A 20,960-nucleotide genomic window follows, 5' to 3' on the forward strand; every position below is an offset into this window, starting at 1 on the left:
GGCCAAACCCAAAACATGCAGGATGTTATGTTTTTGTAGTTTTGTATTTTGCAGGGTTTAGTGATGATTAACCACTTTCAAGCTGGCATTTCTATTTTGGGCATGTAATTATATACCATAAGGTTAATGAATACTAATTCTGTATGGAAACAAATCAAAACCAAGAGTTTCTGATAACATCTTGGGTAAGAAATGTCAGTGCTCAATATTGATTAATCATGTTCATCTTCACCCTCCGACATGCTTTGTATATTGTTGGGGACCAGTTTTGTGGACAGACCAACTGACTGGCATTGCCATCTTTAGAGCCCAGCCGCCACTGGGACCAACAAAAGGCCCAATGAAATTGCACACAAACTTCAGAACATGGCAAGTACAGTGCAAGGCACTTGTGAAAGGGGGGCGGTTAGAGAAAAGAGAAAGAGAGGGTACCGACATTGTCAGTTTGAGAAGATTGGTTGTCTTACTGTATACTTTGTAAGTAAAATGAAGAATTCCAGATTGCTCAATGGGTGAAGGTCTATAGTAAGCACTAATCGCATCATCAGTTGGTATCCACTTCATTACTTCAGTTGCATATTCCATCTTTCCTTTGCCTCCTGTCACTCTGAAGCACCTAACGTGGCAGAAATGCCATGGCAAAATAAATTAACTTTCAGCAAGCTCATCACTCATTCATTCGTTTCATCACTCTTCATTGCACAGACTTCAATGAATGAGACTTCAATTAATTGATGCTCACGCTCATTATTAGCATCTATTTGTGGCATTCAGGAACTAAAGGCAAACAAACAGGACTCTAAATAAACCATTAAGCCAAATAATTAAGCACTCTGAATCCATATTCATTTTGCCGAGAGCCAGACACTTGGATGTCAATGCAAATTTAATAAAAAGATGTGCGTTGATCAGGGAGCGATTTGAACCACACTACTGTTCAGCATTCAGACTATAGATAATGACTTCAGCCCTTGACACGTCGGCACGTTGATTGAATGCTGTTGATGACGAGAGCGTCATCAAGAGATCGATGGGATAACGAGTTCTGTTCCGTCCCTTGGTCGGTGAAAAGGCTTTCTTGAGGCTTCAATACAAATCATCAAGGCTACGGCTGCCGTTTCAGCTAATATCCCCGTCAGAGCTTCTTCTGTGCAGCTGGCAAAGCAGAGACACTTGAAGGCTAAACCTAAACAACCCCCCTTCCCCGCTCCAGTGGCGCTCATCAGCTTAATTGCGTCTCAGGGCCTTCGCATGGCTTTTGCAGCGATACCCCCGGAATCATTGCGAGACACGCTATCTGAACGGCGCCTTCATCGTTACCTTTTAAAGCAGCAGATGTGGGTCGCGCCGTGAAAAAAAAAAATGAAGTTTCTCATGAATTCTAATTTGCTGTAGTGCCACGAGGAGATATGTGTGGCAAAGGTGAAGATTTGAGCGGCGAGGAAGGCGGGGGAGAGGAGGGGCAGGTTGCCGAGACGTGTGTGTGTTCACTCCGCCTAATAAACGATGGCTAATTATGCGTGTCGCTTTCACTGCTTTTCCTAGCCCCCATGCCTCCACCCCCTCCACTTACATAGCTGTTCACCCCCATCCTTCCGTCTCTTGTTTTGTTTTCTGTCCCCAGAGGTGACATTTTGGACTGTCAGCCTAATTGCTGAAGACCGACATCGACCTAACACGAGTTGTATCACTCCTGAAAAAAATATTCTAATATGGAATATTCGTTGAAAGCCTCAGTGTGGATGTTACTGGGTGGCGGCTGGCAACTCCATGAAAGAGGCAGGATAGTGGGGAGCCTGCTGGTGGTGAAGCCAATTAGTACACCGACCACATGCTTCTTGTGCCGTCATGGCCCATACTTGGTCCAATTTTAGCCATTCCCCCCCGCTTGCCAACTCTTTCGGCACGGCTCCCCGTAGCCCCCGCTAGCCCCGCCTCCCCGCTCACCCTCCAAGCGACACTGCACAGGAGAACTTCGCAACGTTGCCGGAGGAGAACGGAGGCGAGAACGGAGAGGAGAACGAACGCATCACACAATATGAAAATAGCACATCTACAAGCTCACAACACAATGCGTCGCATCCTGGCCGAAATTGATTATGGCTGAAGTGTTTTGTAATAATAATCTAAATCTACAAAGTAACTTAACTAAAGTGTTCAAATAAATGTTGCGGAGTACAATATTTGAATCCGAGATGTAGGGGAATAGAAGTACAAATATTGGAAATTGGAAAAACTCAAGTTTTGTACAAATACCTCAAAACTGTTACTTTACACCACTGGCGTCATGTTGTCGGCAGCAGGACAACAGGACGGAAGTTATTGTTAATAATTAACAATAACTGCGATAATTACTATCGTTATAGTTATCTTTATCGTGTGGGAATGACGCTTAAATCTGACCTGTTTGTTATTGTTTTCACAGAGAAGCGTCTCTTTTTGCCCTCGTTTGTGAGCGCCGCGTTTTCACTCCATTTTCTTCGAGTGTGTGTGGAGGGGGGTGGGGGGGGGGGGGATGTGCGAGGCGAGCGTGTGTGAGTACGAGGACAGAGACAGAGCTTGGAGGGTGAACGGGGAGACGGGGCTAGTTGGGGATTGCGGGGAGCGGTGCCGAAAAAGCTGGCAAGCGTCCCTCCCACTCACCTCAGTGGGTGGATTACCTAAAAGTGACGTCACTGGGCCGCGGTTAAGCACACCTAGCCGTTATTACTCTTCACCCACCCACACCACTGGAACCACACATGAAGGCAGGGTCAACCCTCAAAGGAGTATGATGGCATCTCATCAATAAGGAACGTTAGGAAGATAGGGTGGGTTGGTGGGCGGATGGCAAAAATGTTAGCGTTGGTGCGTAGTACTGTGTACTAGCATTGGTGCGTAGTGTACTATATCGTCACTGTCGGGCAGAAACCTTGTATCTCCAAGTTTCAAATTTGTACATATTTTCAAAGTAAAGCCCTGCTTCATCATACAAGGCCGTCGCACAAAAGTAGTGAAAACAGCAGATCTTGTGTGCTTGTAGATCGGCTGTTTTCACTAGTTTAAAACGCTGAATACAAAACGAACGGTTTTGGACTTACAAGGTTTCCACCCGACAACGACGATATGTCCCGACAACGACGATATGTGCGTATGTGCACACGCGTATGATATGAATGCAGGCCTGCATGTGTGTGTATGTGTGTGTTTGCGTGCTGTATGCCTTCAAAATGCACGTGGACGGTAAAACCCCGCTCACACCAACAACTTTCCCAAGTCACTCCGATCCTCAGATGTGTCCAAATCATGTCATTTCTACCGTGACCTTGATCATGGCCTGACCTGGACCCTTGCCCGAACCAAAAGACTACTGATCATTCCCACCAGTGCTTAATTTGTCAATGAAAAGGTGGGGGATCCTAGGTTTCGCGTGCACACGCGCACATGCACACACGTGCACACGCGCGCACACGCATGCATGCACGCACGCACGCACACCCGGTGTACATTTTCATTAACACATTAACTATATATATATATATATACAGTATATATCACTGTCAACAATAAAGCATCACAGAAGCCAAAAAAGTCTCTATTTGGAAGGACGAAAACATAGATGACCATATATAAACAGCACTACTGCACAGTGCAATAGAATAATTATCTTATCTGTTTCAACAGAGGTGTGGTGTATCAAAATAGTAAAGTGAAAATGTATTTGTAAGAACACTGCACACACAGCCAAAGTGCCAAACTCACTGTTGCTAACCAAAATATCAGTGTACAACAGTAATATCACTAATGTCCAGTCCAACAAAAGCAGATTCAGATTCAATCTGATTAATTGTCCTGTGTAACAAGGATGCATTTCCTTTTCTTGTTCACGTGTGTTTTGTCCATGACTAACTGAATCCTCTTTATATGCTTGCAAATTCAGACACATGACATCTTTTTCCAGAGATGTTGCAATCAGTTCTATGAGTTCTTCATCGTCACAAAGGTCTCCCCCCTCCTGTCTCACAGTACTCTCACTGGCTCTCCTGTCCTCCAGTCTTCATTTAATGTAGTTTCCCTTCAATGGAGGGGACATATAATTAGGACTGGAAGTTTTATTTTTAAAAAGCAAGCCTAAACTGGGTGACACGTTCTCTCACTTCTCTGTCCATTCACTGTCCATCAGCGCACGCACGCACGCACGCGCACGCGCACACACACACACACACACACACACACACACACACACACACACACACACACACACACACACACACACACACACACACACACACACACACACACACACACACACACACACACACACACACAACAACGCTGTCCCTGAGCAACAGAGCAAGCAATGTCACGACTCACGCTAATCATACCCACGCAGCGATGGGACATTTTTACACTCATTCACAGCATTTACTCATGGCTCTAAATCAATAACAATGCACAAGATAAATGCAAGTTAACAACGTGTGCTTAAAAGCCTTTTATGGCATTGAACTGAGCCTCGGTCCAAATCCCCCCTGCAGTACTAAGGAGCCCCCTTTCACCTGTCGCTGCTGTCCTGTCCTCCTCACCACCTCCTTCGTCCTCACTCTCTGATTTATCCTCCTCATCCTCCTCCTCTCGTTCCCCGTGCTGGTCATCGGGTGTCATCATGCCAGTGGCTGCCCCCTCCTCCTCCTCATCTGTGCCGCTGTTTACAGCACAGAGCCCCGCTGCTGCTGTGCTGTCGGCCTGTCGCTATCTGCCGAAATAACTTTGGCCTGTTTGGGGTCTGGCTGACCGACTGGTTTGAAGAACGTTAAAGTTTAGTCTGTCGCTTTGACATTTTAGCAGCCGCTTGCTTGCGTATTGTTTTGTTGCCCGGTAAACTCCATGGTAAACTCCCTGTGCAGTGTGCAGTGCAGCGTGCGACCGAGGCGGAAACAAAACAACTAGTTGCGTTAATAAATAAATTATGGATCTCTAAATCCATAGTGAAAATAAGACAAAGAGACCAAAGGACTATATTCTTAGATTGCTGTATTGAGGAGAGACAGACAAGGAAGACAGACAGTGGGCATACCATCCTAGTGGTATGCTTTCTAATCTCTCTCCCCACCACTAGCTGGCAGGTCGAGAATTCTCTCTCTCAATGGAAGTTTAACATGTATATAAAGAGTACAGTTATGACAGTATAAGATCGTGGGACTTATTCATTTGTTCCCAAATCAAAACAAGGAAGTAGTAGGAACTCATTGATTCGTTCCCATATCATAACAAGGAAATAACAGGAAGAAAGTGCCACGTAGTTGGTAATTTTCCACACTAGTGACATATACAGTATATCATGATTACGTAGTCAGGGCAACCAAAGTTACTATGACCTGCAATCTATTTAGCCTGAACCCACAGTATCCGACCAAAATGTGGTCTCTATACTGTACGCTCAGTTCATAATATATAACCTTATATGGTCATATGAGCTTCATACACAAACATAGAATTATGTATCATAATTCTTATCTTATCAATCTATCCTTTTAATTTTTGTATGAGGTTCATATGACCTCCATATTAAACATTTTATCAGGGTAATAATAATAATAATAATATGAAGACTTTAATAATATTTATAAATTCAAATTTTCAAAAAGGACTGTAATAAATCCTTAAAGTTAAAGAAACATGACACTTCATTTCATCGTTTGTACAGATGAATGAAGACAGATAAAACTAAAGAATAAAGAAAGAAAACAAATAAAAGATGAATTGAAAAGTCGATGATGACGGTGATGACGATGATGATGATGATGATGACGTGGTGGGGCATTGTAGAGACGGCGTGGAGGAGGACGCAGGAGCTGTGGGTTCTTCTGGGTCTGGGTCGTCTTCTTTCTTCTCAGGTAGTTTCCTACGGGGGACGAAACCTTGGCCAGTCATTTGTTCATAACAATTTAGTTCTTCAGGTAGCGTTTGTACTACTACATGGCATACTTCAACAGTGCAACAGAAACTCACCGACCAGGCACGATCACTCGTGCCTCTGCGGTGGATTGGCATGCACTGTCCTGGCCTCTCTCAGGTGGTGGTTCGTCTGCACCCCGCCTCAGTCGTGGTGATTCCGGTGACCCGATTCCTTCCCCACACTGCATTCCTCTCTCCGCTCCATCTCAGCCCATGTTGAAACAGAAATATTTCAAATTAAGTTTCAAATTGAAATCATAAATCAATGAAAAACCAAATTAAATAAATTAAAATCAAATCAAAATGAAATTAAAATCAAAATGAATCCTTAAACACTCCCCTTTTGTTACAACTTATAGTTGTGACATAACAGTTATAATAAAATAATTTAAATTATTTAAATCAATGAAAAGGGCTTTAATTCATGCACTACAGTACAGTACAGTAGCAGGGGAGAGGGACAGTTGAAACTGTCAGTGATAAGTAATATGCCCTAGGGGCGAGAAGTGACCTTGTGTCCTTCTCAGCAATGGGGTCTAATTTGGTTGTTATGGTACCCAGGGACATGACGTTCCCAACAGAGATTTATGGGTAATGGAGTTTTTCTAAAATGTATTCATAACAAGACAGGATAGAACTTAAACAAAATATTTTAGACAGAAAACAATTTAATGTTGACGAAAACTAGGAGAAAGGAAAGTCTAAACAGAGACACTTGTTCCCAAAACAATTCTCTCACACACAGACCATCTGACCTTGAAGGCTGCAGATGTCTAACAGGCACACAGGCACACATACGCACACACCTCAACAGGCATGAATCACAGTCAACACGCACGCTCACGCACACACTCACACAAGAGTGATGGAGAGGGAGTGGAACAGATAAGGGGTTAAAGCGACATTTACGCACACACAGGCGCATGCCCGCACTCACACATACAGAGATGGGAGTCAGAGAGGGGGGGATTTACTGAAGCAGCACCCACACGCACAAATCTTCTGCTCGCACACACATACAGGACAGTAAATTCATTCTCACAGAAAAGTCATCAAATAAATGAAATTATACTCAAACACAGCCAGAAGCCTCTAGCAGGTTTTAAATCTTAACGTTACAACATATTATATTAATTTAGACATCATAATTTAGTTAGTTATTCTTAATCTTAAATCTTAACTTTAATTTCTCAGAGACATTTTAAAACGTCTTAAAAGTATTTAATATTACAGAAAACAGAACTGGTCAGTAAAAACGGTCTTAAAGATAAACATATTGCTTCTGACTCCCCCACTCTGCTTCGCGAGGGCAAGCGAGGGAGTGAGAGGCGTAGAGTAAACGGAGTGAATTCGGTACCAAAACAGACAGATAACAAAATAATACTGGACATTAGACATACTGTGGCGCCTATTGGTTACGTCTTAATGCTGGTCAAAAGACTAACTTTCCTACCCCCCTGATAACGTTCCGTTTTAACATCAGTCCGGGTCAAGCCCAGTCCCACACGAGGACTGAGAGGATGAGCCTTGCAAAAAACCTGTAAACCCCATGGTGGGCTCTAGCCTCCGTGACCAAACGGGGCGAATCCCACCTTAACCTCAACAAACAACAAAAAGACAACAAAACGGTACCGAAAAAAAAGTTTAAGTCTGAAAATATTTGTCTCTGCTTCCCCATGAGAGGGAGAGAAGCCAAACGGAGAGATAGGTAAAAATAGATTAAAGTGTTGATCACCACCTTGAAACGTTGTAAGATGAAACGGAGTGAATTTTACGACCATTCTGTGTCTATAGATAAGGGTTCATTTACGACGCGTGTCAAACCAAAACATTATTAGGAGCTATCGGACTCCTCCAGACGGAGGGAGAACATACTTCACAAATCATCTTAATTATCATAACATTAACATCGTTAATTCAAAGTTCAAAGACACAACGCGTTACGGGGACTTAGTAAATATGTACTTATCTTAATCAACTTAGGAATTTGCCAAGCGCAGAGATCCAGGTGCAGCCCAGGACCGGGGGAGTATCCAACCTCTTGTCCGACGGTCCAACACGGTCCGCTGCTCCCGGATGTCCACGCAGTTCCACATTAATCCAAAACTCATAACACTGTTGTCAAATAAAATCCTTTGTCTGAAAATACAGCAATGTAGAGATAAATTCCAAATGTCTGGTTCTTTTAAAGCGTGTCGGAGCGTTTTGACCAGCCCTGGTGAGAGAAGGACCGTACAGTACCGGTCTCAAGTCCCCCCCTGGCTGGTCAAACGCACCGCAGCTTGACCATTCTCGAAGGACCAATTAATAAATAAATTATGGATCTCTAAATCCATAGTTAAAATAAGAAGAGACGAGCCAAAGGACTGATCTTAGATTGCTGTATTGAGGAGAGACAGACAAAGAAGACAGACAGTGAGCATACCATCCTGGTGGCAGCGTTCTAAATCTCTCCCCACCACTAGTGGCAGGTCGAGCATTCTCTCTCCCAAAATGGAAGTTACATTCAGTATATAAAGAGTACAGTTATGACAGTATAAGATCGTGGGACTTATTCATTTGTTCCCAAATCAAAACAAGGAAGTAGTAGGAACTCATTGATTCGTTCCCATATCATAACAAGGAAATAACAGGAAGAAAGTGCCACGTAGTTGGTAATTTTCCACACTAGTGACATATACAGTATATCATGATTACGTAGTCAGGGCAACCAAAGTTACTATGACCTGCAATCTATTTAGCCTGAACCCACAGTATCCGACCAAAATGTGGTCTCTATACGGTACGCTCAGTTCATAATATATAACCTTATGGTCATATGAGCTTCATACACAAACATAGAATTATGTATCATAATTCTTATCTTATCAGCGTGAACCTGTGTCATCACGTGATTGATGTTTGTCAAACCCCTATTTTGTTTTTCAGATTAAAACGCATACAAATATTAAAAAAATTATCAAACAAGGGTCACACCAGAACAACATAAAACAGAGAGAACATAGATTAAAAAAAACAGTTTATTTATAGATTTTTATTGACAGGGAAGGTCCCGGATCCTTGATTCAAAATCAAATAGGTGGCGGATCCAATGAAATAGGTGCCGGTCAGAAAAAGTGAGGTACCGGAACAAGATCCGGCTTGATCCGGCACAAATTAAGCACTGATTCCCACCAAGTCTCGCGGCAATCTGCCCGTCCGTTCTTGAGTTATTCTTTTTCGCAAACAAACAGGAACTATTATCATACCCTGCCGCAAAATGCTTCAGGCAGGGTAATAAAAGACAAGTCATTAGCTGCCAGTGAGGAAAAGGAAATATGGAGACACATACAGTCCAATAAGAAAATTGCTTATTTTCGAAACCCCCCAAAAAAGGGAAGAATGGGATGGGAGGTCCAGGCACAGCGGAGAGAAGGAGGGAGAGAATGGATGAAGAGAATGCTAGCGATTGGTGATGAGAAGTGTGGTGTTATTTAGCTGTCTCCAAAATTGAAGCCACCATTGCCAGATTTGCTACTGGCAGTCAAACACAGACAACACATGCTGGCTGGCGTGTGCACGCACACACACACACACACACACACACACACACACACACACACACACACACACACACACACAGATCTGAAGCATTTGCCAGAGCATGGAAGGGGAACATTTCAACTAATTACATATCTTTCCGAGCCATTGAGATGATAAACACCAAAGAAGAAAACATGCACGTTATTCACAGTGGGGTGCATTGGGAAATGTCTTCAATGTGACTCTGAATGAAGAGAGAGGAAGCCATTGCCAAAACGTTGTACACTAACAATAGACAGACAGATGTGTTCAGAAGGGCAGAAACATTGTATTGCTTTCATATAATGCCACACGTCTTCCTTTGACAGCAACATTCTCTAAGGTCATACTTCAGCTTTTAAAGGCAGCCATAAAAACACATTCAAAACCGCTTTTGTACCGTTAAAAATGCAAGGATATCCAAATATCTATCGGTTTGAATTGATCTGTGGAAGATTGCCTCATTTGGGAGATGGTGGCGGTTTACTGGCTTTCCGTCAAGCTATTTGGAACCTTGACAACGATTGATGCCTTCAATGAAACATGACGAATCCATATCAATCCCCGTATGTGGGTCAAGCCTGATATATGCTTCGTCGTGCGCAGAAAATAGCAGACCAACAGGCTCACAACGCGTCACTGAAGCGACGCGCTGGGAGCCTGTAGGTCGGCTAGTTTCTGCGCGCGACACCGTCGTGCGAAAGAGTATGAGCGAGGCTTCATGGTTCCAGTTTTACTTTTTCCTCGTGTCCCCTTTATGTCGGTAACTCACGACTAAATAAAGAGACGGTAAACAGTAGAAGAAGACAGCCCACTCAGTTATGATAAAGTGTGTATTGGATAAAGCAGGAATGATGGCCTTTTCTATCCTTTTTTTTCTCCTTCTCTCCTCTCCTTTTCTTCAGCATAAACATAACGATAACTGTGCATAGAAAGTGCCCCATTGTGTGGGTATTTTTCAGTAGTTTAGAGCATTATGTCTCTAATAAACATACATACGTAAATAATTACTTTACTAAGCAAACTGTTAGGGGAAAATGTGGCGCTGCGAGATTTGAAAATTTGCACAAGGCCTATTGTTACAGTGTATTCAATTTTAAATATGGAATAAATTCTAAAATGTGTGACTTTCTGTGGACTGCAGGGGTTTCCAAACCTTTTTGGCTCAGGGCACCCCTATAAAAAAAGTTTTTCATTCGAGGCACCTCTACATTATATTCATAATTTTCACTCCCAGCACCTTATATTTAGGGCATATTTTACTATTACCTTTTACTATTAAACTTTTTGTTATTAATTATTAGAAGATGATGACAACAACTGAATGAATTTGTGTTTTATTGAGTAAATCACATTACTTGGCACCAGCACTTCTCAAGGCAAAGGAGGCATTCTGGTTCAGGCATTTTAGCATAAATTCCAAATATTATCTTGCGGCACCTCTCTGGACTGCCGTCATGGCACCCACTTTGAAAAGGAATACTTCACCATATTCCACTTCAAGGCTTATCTCCATGTCATTATCGGTAGGAGTAATGATCAACATTCCCGTGAACACTCTACCATGGATTGTCTGTGCGGTGACCTAATCATGCCAACATAAAAAACGACCGCCATTTTCCCCTCTGTCACAAGGAACAATGGCAGGTGTTGTACAGCAAGATCAGACAGCCCAGTTCCATGTTTAGAATGGGACCGAAAATCAGCCTTTTCTCAGCCAGCATTGCATGTACTCAAAATGTTTTTGACTAAACATCGCGCGGGTGTGTACAGTAAAAACATCTCCCGTAATGCTGCTCTCAAAAATCCACTACACGTTAACATCAATGGAGTACCAAATCACTTCCTGGCTTTTTTCTGTGGATCTGTGGATCTGTTGCTCTGATGCGATTCAGTGGTCTGAATGGATGGCAAGCCGAACGGCCCAATTCACATTAATTCTTGCATGAGGCTGCCCTCTGCTGCCAGTATGGCCAAAAAAGAAAAATGAATAGTTATTTTTCTATAACGTCGCAAAGGTAAGCTGCTTTTTGCTGGCACCAGACCCAATAAATAAATAAATAATAACATCTGGCAGTAAAACTGTTAAAAGCCATGTCCACCATCACACTACATTTATACGAATGTTTCAAATGTAATGCCATCGATGTCTCCCTTCATTTTACAGTCTGATGCTGTTTTAGTGCGACTGAACGGTTACAAATTAATAATTATTTCATGTGGTTTTACAGGTTTGCAAGATGTCCTCCCAGAATTCCTACGCGGGCGTTTTGTGGAGGCAGCGCTCAGCTACGTGGCATGTAATTCGGAGGGCGAACTGCTGTGCCGCAACAACGACTGCTGGTGCCGGTGCTCTGCCCGCTTCCCAGAATGCAACTGTCCCTTTGCCGACATCAAGGTCATGGAGGAGAACCTCCAGAAGAGCAAAGTGGCCTGGAGCAACTCCAACGGTGACTTCATGGAGTCAGGTAGGCGCTTGGCTTGCATGAAATGTTTACTTTGAGAAAAGAGAAAGAAAGTTCTGAGTCCTGCAGAACTAAAGTTCTGGGCTTGGACCAATCAGTGACGTCTCTATTGGGGCCAGATCAAGTCAAACCATGACTAGTCAGATCTGGCCTAGAATATCACCTGATTTCAACCAACATAAATCCTGCCTGAAAACGGACGTCCTGGATTAATCAGAGAGGGTCAGATCGAGGCCAGATATCGATAGCATAACTAGTCAGATATGTCCCAGAATATAACCTTACATGCTCATATTTCAACTAATACAAACAATGACAATAATCCTGTCAAACAAACATATGACGTCCTGGTAATGACGTCAAGATCATCCCCATGTGATCTGGCCTAGTTATGAACGTCACCGGAGTCACCGGAGGATGTTATCATAACGTCATCATGACGTCTTTTGGCTTGCAGGGTGGGTAGGCAGCCCATTCTGGAGGAGATATGCTCTCTGCGGAGAGCCCCTTTCTAGTTGTTATCATCATTGCGCGGGGGACATGGCATGCCTTGATGACTATCTGGTCATGGCCGTTGAGGTCCCTTTGCTTTAACTGCCTTGGGCTATTGCTGTGCTGTATTGAACGGAAGATGGACAACTTTCATCAATGGCTTGCGTTGCTTTCAGCTCCAGTCAGGGATGCTGCAGGGGTGCTGTTGATTTATGTGAACCCATGCTGGCCCAAAAGCAATTGGGCCAGTAGAACTTGTCTGTGCTTTATTTGAGACTCACAGCGAAGAAATATCAGAATGTTCATAATGAAACAAATTGCAGTGGTCGAAATAGTACTCACATGTTGTACTTAATTGCTATGATTTTTTCTCTTCAATGTCCCACGTTGCCATGGTTACCATAGACTTCCATGTAATTGCGCAATTGTGTAAAAAGTACACGCCCATGCCTAGATGATGCGCCACGTGTGTGCACACTGTTCACAGCTTTCAAACAAAAAAATCCGCTTGGAAATCCGTTCAGGCATTCATGATTTATCAGCCATTATGTTTTCTTCAGATGTAAACAAACATGGCTGCCATGTTTGAAAGAATGGGTTGGTATGGGGGTTAAACATGCAATTTCGCGATCGCGATCATGCCTAATACATTTCTGGAGGTCCAAAAAAAAAATTGAAAAAAAAAACCAAAAAAAAAAAAAACATTTTTTTCAAAAACGGCCCAAACTCGGGAAACTCGGGGTTGGCACAGCGGTAGTACCTTTTCAAACTCGGGAAACTCGGGGTTGGCACCAGATGTTAAGTAAATGTACTAGTAAGACGCCTCAGGGCGACAAGCGACCTCGCCCTAAATCTATGTACTGTATATGGAGATATATGCTGTTAGAGCCCAAACATGCATACTCAGTTATTCTTTATGTGTAAGTTCTATGATGTCTATCTGACATCATACCCTTTTATGCCCATACATGGAGATCCCTGTCCGTAGAACCAGCCACACAGATATGGGCTGTCTTGGCCATAAATGGCATTCCCATATGAAGTCCTGTTAGATATGGGCGTAATATTGATGACATCAGGGAATTCCATATATGGGTATAAAAGGGATTCTGTTATTGTGAAGCCTGAGCGTGAGAGCGGCAAACCCATTCTGGTGTACACGTCCAGACATCCGGACGGAGGGACAGATGGACAAGCTGTAACGGTTCTGATAGTAAACTGCGACCTACGGTCGCAATCAATACTGCAATGTAGAAAATACTCTAGATCTGTTAAAAGTAAAAGTGTAGGAATCAAAATTTACAAAAAAAAGAAAAGTACTATTATCAAAATGTACTCATTATACACAATGTCCACAAAGTTTTCAAATGTATGAAAAAGCTCTTGAAAAATAGCAGATCTACAAACTCACAATGCGTCGGCTATTTCCAAATGGACGAAATGTATATACTGTAGGGCTGAAAGTGGTTAATGTATGTTTTGCAATAATCAAACTCTACAAAGTTTCTAGTAAAGTTTTCAAATAATTGTGGTGGATTAAAAGTACAATATTTCCCTGGAATAGTGGAGTAGAAGTAAAAGTACTGACAATTGGAACTACTCCAGTAAAGTAAAAGCAAAACCTTACTTAAGTACAGTACTTAAGTAAATGTACTTAGTTACTTTACACCACTGACAAATTGTCCATACGGTGCATTAATGAATGAATTTACTGGGCGTTTTATGCTAGCTAAATAGATCAAGTTCAACCACTTTATTGTCTCTGATGCTCACACAGTACAGCTAGTACTATCGCGGAGCAGACAGTCAGTGTCGTGACCTCACTAGATCACACGCCAAATTTATCTCCAACTTCAATTGAGTTCTAACTTGCTCTGCCGCGGATGCAATCACGATTCTATTAACCGAGTTCCTGCAGTTCAGCTTTGACTGGTCAGGGCCATATGGATGGATTCTGTTCGTGGACTTTATTTTGGTGTTTGAATGCAATCATGCCAAAGCTCCAAGCATCCTCACATGATGAATATCTGGCCCTTATTTGAGTATGGTAATAAGACAAAGGGGGAATCTAATTTAAGCCAGATCATTCTCCAGCTCCGTTTGAAGATAATGTTCTTCTTTGTCATTGTCTCCAATGAGCTGAATGGACATGGCCACCGTCACAATCTCAGCATTCAAATTACAGACATGAAAGCCAGCCAGCCAGTCCTCAAAGGACTTGCGCTCTGTCATGCTGAAAATGAATAAAAGCGGTTTGCTCACCTGCGAGAATGACAGGTTCGTTCGAGAAGACTTGGGTCACTAACAAAGAAACATAAAAGGGATTCAGTGAAGCCAGAGCGTGATGTCAGAGCAGCAAACCCATTCTGTTAGTGGTTCCCCTGACATCACAGTGATGTCAAAGCATGATGTCAGAGCGGCAAACCCATAGACCGTAAAATAGTGTACACGTCCGTCCGGACAGACAGATGGACGGACGGACGGACGGACGGACGGACGGACGGACGTATATGGACAAGCTGTGACGGTTCTGAAAGTAAACTCAATACTTGTAAGACAATCAATAATGCAATGTAGAAAATACTTTGTTACAAGTAAAAGTGTAGAATTTACTTGAGTAAAGAAAAGTATTATAATCAAAATGTACACATTATACACAATGTCCCATTACAAGTTTTCAAATGTATGAAAAAGCTCTTGAAAAATAGCAGATCTACAAACTCACAATGCGTTGGCTATTTTGGACAGGGCCTGGATTCTGTCCTCAAAGCACTTGCGCTCTGTCATGCTGAAAATGAATAAAAGCGGTTTGCTCACCTGCGAGTATGACAGGTTTCTTAGAGAAGACTTGGGTCACTAACAAAGAAACTCCCAGCCACTGCCTCATTCACTTAAGATTCAAACACCTTGACATGTATTATGCTTTGGTGCTATACTGTAGGACAGGGGTCTTCAACAGGGGGTCCGTTATTTTTGGCAAAGAGGTTTGGTGTAGAGGGGAAAAAGAGCAGACTAAGTACAGAGTGAAAGGTCAAGTTTATTAACTCATTTTGTGCCCCAGAAATTAACAGATTAAAATGTCCAGTGTGCCTCTCGCTGGCTCCATAAACGGCCAGTCTTTTATTTTGAAGGCCAGAAGTCCATAGCTTAAACACTTCCGGTTTGACGTCATCGCGTCATTCACAGGAAGCGGTCATCGTCCACATGGTGTTGTGTAATGATAAATTAATAATTTGTGTGGTTTTTGTGGTTGTGCTGGGCCAAACAACACTACAACAAACACATTATGTGCTGTGCATGTGGTGCATGAGAGAGAGAGAGAGAGAGAGAGAGAGAGAGAGAGAGAGAGAGAGAGAGAGAGAGAGAGAGAGAGAGAGCACGCACAGCATGCCATTTGAATCACAAGCATGAAGCATGTGCCATGTACAGCCCGCTGCACCCCTGGGTGGGACGCCCCATCAGGTGTATAATCTCCTCGCAGTTAAATTAATTTCCAGCAAGCTGGGCTGTTTTCTGAAAGCTATTCATCATCATGCACAGTCAAGAAGACACAGGTGTGTCACATATTATGGCTCAGGAAGTCGCGGAATAAGCCAGGCGTCACTTCCTAAATTGGCTGGAGCCTTTTTTCTTTTTTACATTTGCGACAAATTCAGCTACTTCCTAATGACTTGGAAGCCGTGGCTGAGATTTAATTGGAGCATGGGCTGTTTTCTGGCAGAATTGGCTGCCGGTGTACTACTCTTCATGCAGAGTTAGTTCAGGTGATTCTGTGTGTGTCACCGTTTATATTTGGAACGTGATATTATCGAGATGCGCTCAATTACACGCGTGTGCGATCACACACCCATCCACCCACCCACCCACCCAAACACACACACACACACACACACACTCAAATGGACCCTAGCTACAGCGCCAGCCAGCAGATTTAATTACATTGAGAAATGAGCACAAGTGTATAATATAAAAGCAAGGTAATCCAGAAGGCAAGTACTGTTTGACTTTTAGATCAGTGGTTCAATATAGCACCAAAATCACTTTAACCTAATACACATCGGCTATTTGAAAATAGCTGATATGCGCGTTGTAACCTGTTGTGAGCTTGTAGAGCTGTTATTTCAAAAGAATCGTATCCACAACTTTCCAACGTCCCATTGTGCATTGCGCAGATAGTGTCCGGCGCCGCAGCCGAGTGTGATCTACAAGCTCACAACGGTTGCATCTGCGACGTGACGTGAGCTTGTATGTCAGCTGTTCTCCGGAAGTGTCCCCCAGATAATGCTACAGTAAATTCTCGCGGAAACAGGTGGATATATTTTTGGAACATCTTTTATCAGGGAGTCACTCCCTGGTAAAAACTATTTTCCTGATGGGGTTCCGTAGCCAAATAAACATTCATTTGGGGATCCAGTTGATGTGGAAAAAGTTTGAATAGCACTGATCTAGAGGGCAAGAAGGCTATCCGTTTGACTTTTAAAGTCCTAACCAAGCACGATACACAGTGAGAGTGTTAAGAGAGTAACAGTGTCTGGAGGTTACTGTGAGGTTAGGCTGTGTCTTGTCTGGTGGGATGTCTTGATAAATGTTTTGTGGTGAGAAAACAGCCGAGAGGAGCTTGTCGGAGGCATCAGGGAGAAAGCGGAGATAGCAATTGATGTTGTCTGCCTCGTTGCTAACAAAGAGACAAAATTAATTAAAAAGCACAAAAGAAAGAGGATGAAATGTTCTGCGTGTGTGCAGTGCGATGCAGTGCACATGTATGTCCTAACGTTTCCCAAAGAAGGATACATTTTTTAGGTAACCGATATAAGCTCACTATACCCATCGCATCGGGGGGGCGTGTTGTGAGCTTGTAGATCGACCATTTCCGGTGCCTGGCCTCATCGCGCGACAAAGTATTAGTCTGTCTTGAGATGGTCTGTCTGTTTGGTTGTCCTTTTCAAATGACGGAGGCTTCTGTGGTGCATGTGTGTGTGTGCGGGGATCAGGTGATTGCAAAGGACTTGGCCAAAATAACTCACATCAGTACTGCACATGGTGCATGTGCATGCAGGCTTACTCTCATTTAATTTGAAATTGATTAAATGGATGAATCTCTAATCTGATTCCTGAATGTTTCAAGCTAGTTTTCGAGGGACACATTTTATCTTTTCACGGTTTTGGAGACCGCTCCAAAACATTCTGAATCAGCAGCACAGTTTGAAAGGTACAATGTCATAGAAAGGTGTAAATAAGGTGGATTAGTGAAGAATCACACCTTTGATTTAGTGACTTCAGCATCTCTCCGTTCCTGCGTAATTCCCGCTCAAAAGCACACACAGACGTGTTTTGAACACAGCAGAAAGTGCTGTTTTTGTACGCACGTAAAATTGAACATTACAGTAGGTAGAATGTTTGATTTGAGCGGTAGAAAATACTAGTCTATGTCTTCATCACTGCTTCTGTGAAGCACATTTAAGGGAGAATTCCATGCTAAATCGCTTTCTTACCATTTATTTTATCTCCAAAAAAACTCGTCCTGGTGTTATTTTATCAAAATAGGCAATTGTATCCATTTTGACCGAACCGACCACAGCCCACAATGGGAGCATATGTAATTGCGCTTATTCCATTACTTCAAAATCCCCTTTGTCAGGACTTCTCTGCTGTTTATAAACACAGTGATGAGCTAACCTTCATAAGTTACTCCAGGCTTATGTTGTTGAGATCCTGCCGTAAAACGGTTCACTCGCGTTCGAAATCTCGTCTCGCGAGACACCCGAATCCTATTAGATTCAGTGGGATTCGGTCTTGCGAGTTGTTGAAAATGCCAACATTAAAATGGTAAGAAAGCGATTTAGCACGGAATTCTCCTTTAAGGCAAGGAGGATGATAATGATGGCTTTAATGATTGTGTTCATTTTATGCCAAGGAAAACAGGAGGAGGTCCCAAATTCAACACTCAGCAAATCTTACATGTGGGGATCGTTCCCATAAGCACCAGAGGGGCCACCTGCTCTATACAACTCTCTCTCCCTCTCTCTCACACACATTTTTGTTCAACCAACATTGTCACGATCCTGTAAGATCCCAATTCCGGCTTAATCCCTTTTCCGTAATAATGAACATGCAACACCACAGAGTAATAGCCGCCAAATATTGTTCGCGTCTTTAGCCCGCGTGATCATAGAAGGGAAGACGCAGCAACAATCGACAATGAACAACACGGTGGGCTGGCGGCCAAACGCGAGAGACGCTGCAAAAGCCTCTTTGTGTGTGGAGTGTTTCTCTCTCGTTCTCTCTCTCTCTTAGGGGTGTCGCACCAAATTCTGGGCCCTGGGTACAAGGATTCACTACATAGACATAGACTGGGAACGCATTATTACGCATTATTTTGTGCTTTAACTATTGAGAAATAGCAGATACAAGCTCACAGTGCCTTTGAAAGTCTTTGAATACTTCAAATCCTTCTAAGGTTTTTTTTTAAAAACCTATGTTTCTATTGCCATGTTTCCATAAACGTATTCGAATTAGGGAAGCGAATTATCAGAAATGCGTATTAAGACAAAGCGAATTCAGCCCGTTTCCATTAAACTGATGAAATGCGATTTTTGGGAGATCCTGCCTGGGTCCGTCTGACCGACGTGCTGTAAACACTTCCCGCGGGCTTGCACACAGTGCACAGAGCTGGGATGGGGCTGATTTTTTATTTTTCAGACCGAGAGACGTGAGCACTGCTCGCTGTGAGCTTTAGATCTGCCACTTTTGGCACGCGCAACATGGTGTGATGACCAAGGGTCACTCCGTGTGTAAACAACTGGTTTGTTTTGTGGGCTAACGTTATACTGTACAATGGACGTTAATTAAGCGGCGGGGAAAAGTGTTAAAGGAGGACGATATGGACCAGAACGTCATAATTTATTCGCATTTATTGTCTGACCCGTTGCCATTCACAAATGAGGCTTTATGGAAACGCCACTTATGTCAGTGGTGCTCAAACTTTTTCATGTGAAGGACCCCCAAAATGATATGTATTTGAACACGGACCCCCATCTCAAAATATTTCGCTCCAGGGACCCCGCAGAAGCAAAATTTGAGTTACAAAATGTTTGCTTCAAAATTACATAATAGGCCTATTCAAAGATTTGCACACATTTTTCACGACTTTTCAAAAATAGCAGATCTACAAGCTCGCATCGAGTGCCACGCTGTGAGCTTGTATATCTATTTTTCAATATAGCTGAAGTATAAAATAATTAAGGCCCCTCCACCTTGGGCCCTGCATGGTAACTCAGTCCCACTTTCCCCCCCCCTTGTGACGCCCCTGCTCCCCCTCACTCACTCAGTGGGTGTTAACATGCTTGCCGGCCACCCTGGAAGCGGGGAATTGAATCTAAATTACAGAGCAGCTCCGTCTCATGTTTCATGTATGGATGACCTCATTAGCAACACCATTTCTCCAGCTCTCTCTCGCGCGCTCCCCGCACGTGATGACCGGGGAGCACTACTCTCACAGCGGCACCCGCAGCTGTGATAATAATCGTGCAATTCAGACCGGGCGTAATGGACGCTGTTTAACAAATTTAGAACGGGTACACATTATTGTGTATCATTATTTTATGCTTTAACTATTGAAAAATAGCAGATATACAAGCTCACAGCGCGGCACTCGCGAGCTTGTAGATCTGCTATTTTTGAAAAATCTTGAAAATTAGAATTTTGACCCGATTCTATGAGTGTCTTTTGAATCCTTCAAAGGTTTTTTGAAAAACCCTATGTTTCTATGTCAGCAATCTGGCTAGCCACCGTCAAAGAAAAGGTCCTTTTCACTTAACTGGAGTTCAGTTAGTCTGTTCTTGAGAGACTACTGTCAGTGGTTCTCAAACCTTTTCATGTGAAGGACCCCCAAAATGATATTTATTTGGCCACGGACTCCCATCTTAAAATATTTAGTTCCAGGGACCCCCCAGAAGCAAAATTTGAGTTACAAACATTAGCTTTGAAAATACATATACAAGATTTGCACACATTTTCACGACTTTTTCAAAAATAGCAGATCTACAAGCTCGCAGCATGGCACTCGGTGCCGCGCTGTGAGCTTGTATATCTGCTATTTTTCACTGGTTAAAGCATTCAATAATTCTAGGCCTAAATGGGTTAAAAGCCCCGCTATTGGCATATATTAGGTAACCCCCCCCCACCCCACACACACACACACACACACACACACACACACACACACACACACACACACACACACACACACACACACACACACACACACACACACACACACACACACACACACACACACACACACACACACACACACACACACACACACACACACACGCTTCCCTAACCGGACCTCTCTCATTAGTCGGGAGTTCTGCAACTGTCTCTGGGACAACTTCCTGGTATATAGACCAGGATTTTTAATGACCGCTGTTTGTTGTAATTGGTGTGTGGAATATGGAGCATGCACGGTGCATGCGCGCACACACATACACACACACACGCGTA

At 43.1% G+C, this 20,960-nt stretch overlaps 1 protein-coding gene across 1 annotated transcript in view; it reads left to right on the forward strand.

Moving 5' to 3' along the window:
- brinp2 (bone morphogenetic protein/retinoic acid inducible neural-specific 2) overlaps positions 1-20,960 on the forward strand; it is a gene marked incomplete at both ends in the record, with an annotated part of 142,807 nt that overhangs the window by 56,482 nt on the left and 65,365 nt on the right. Inside the window, one exon of the mRNA XM_080725575.1 lies at positions 11,730-11,966. Coding sequence (XP_080581701.1) covers positions 11,730-11,966 — 237 coding nt within the window. The remainder of the gene's footprint in view (positions 1-11,729; positions 11,967-20,960) is intronic.

Source organism: Nannobrachium achirus, assembly GCF_963921795.1.
Source record: "Nannobrachium achirus genome assembly, chromosome: 5".
NCBI lineage: Eukaryota > Metazoa > Chordata > Actinopteri > Myctophiformes > Myctophidae > Nannobrachium > Nannobrachium achirus.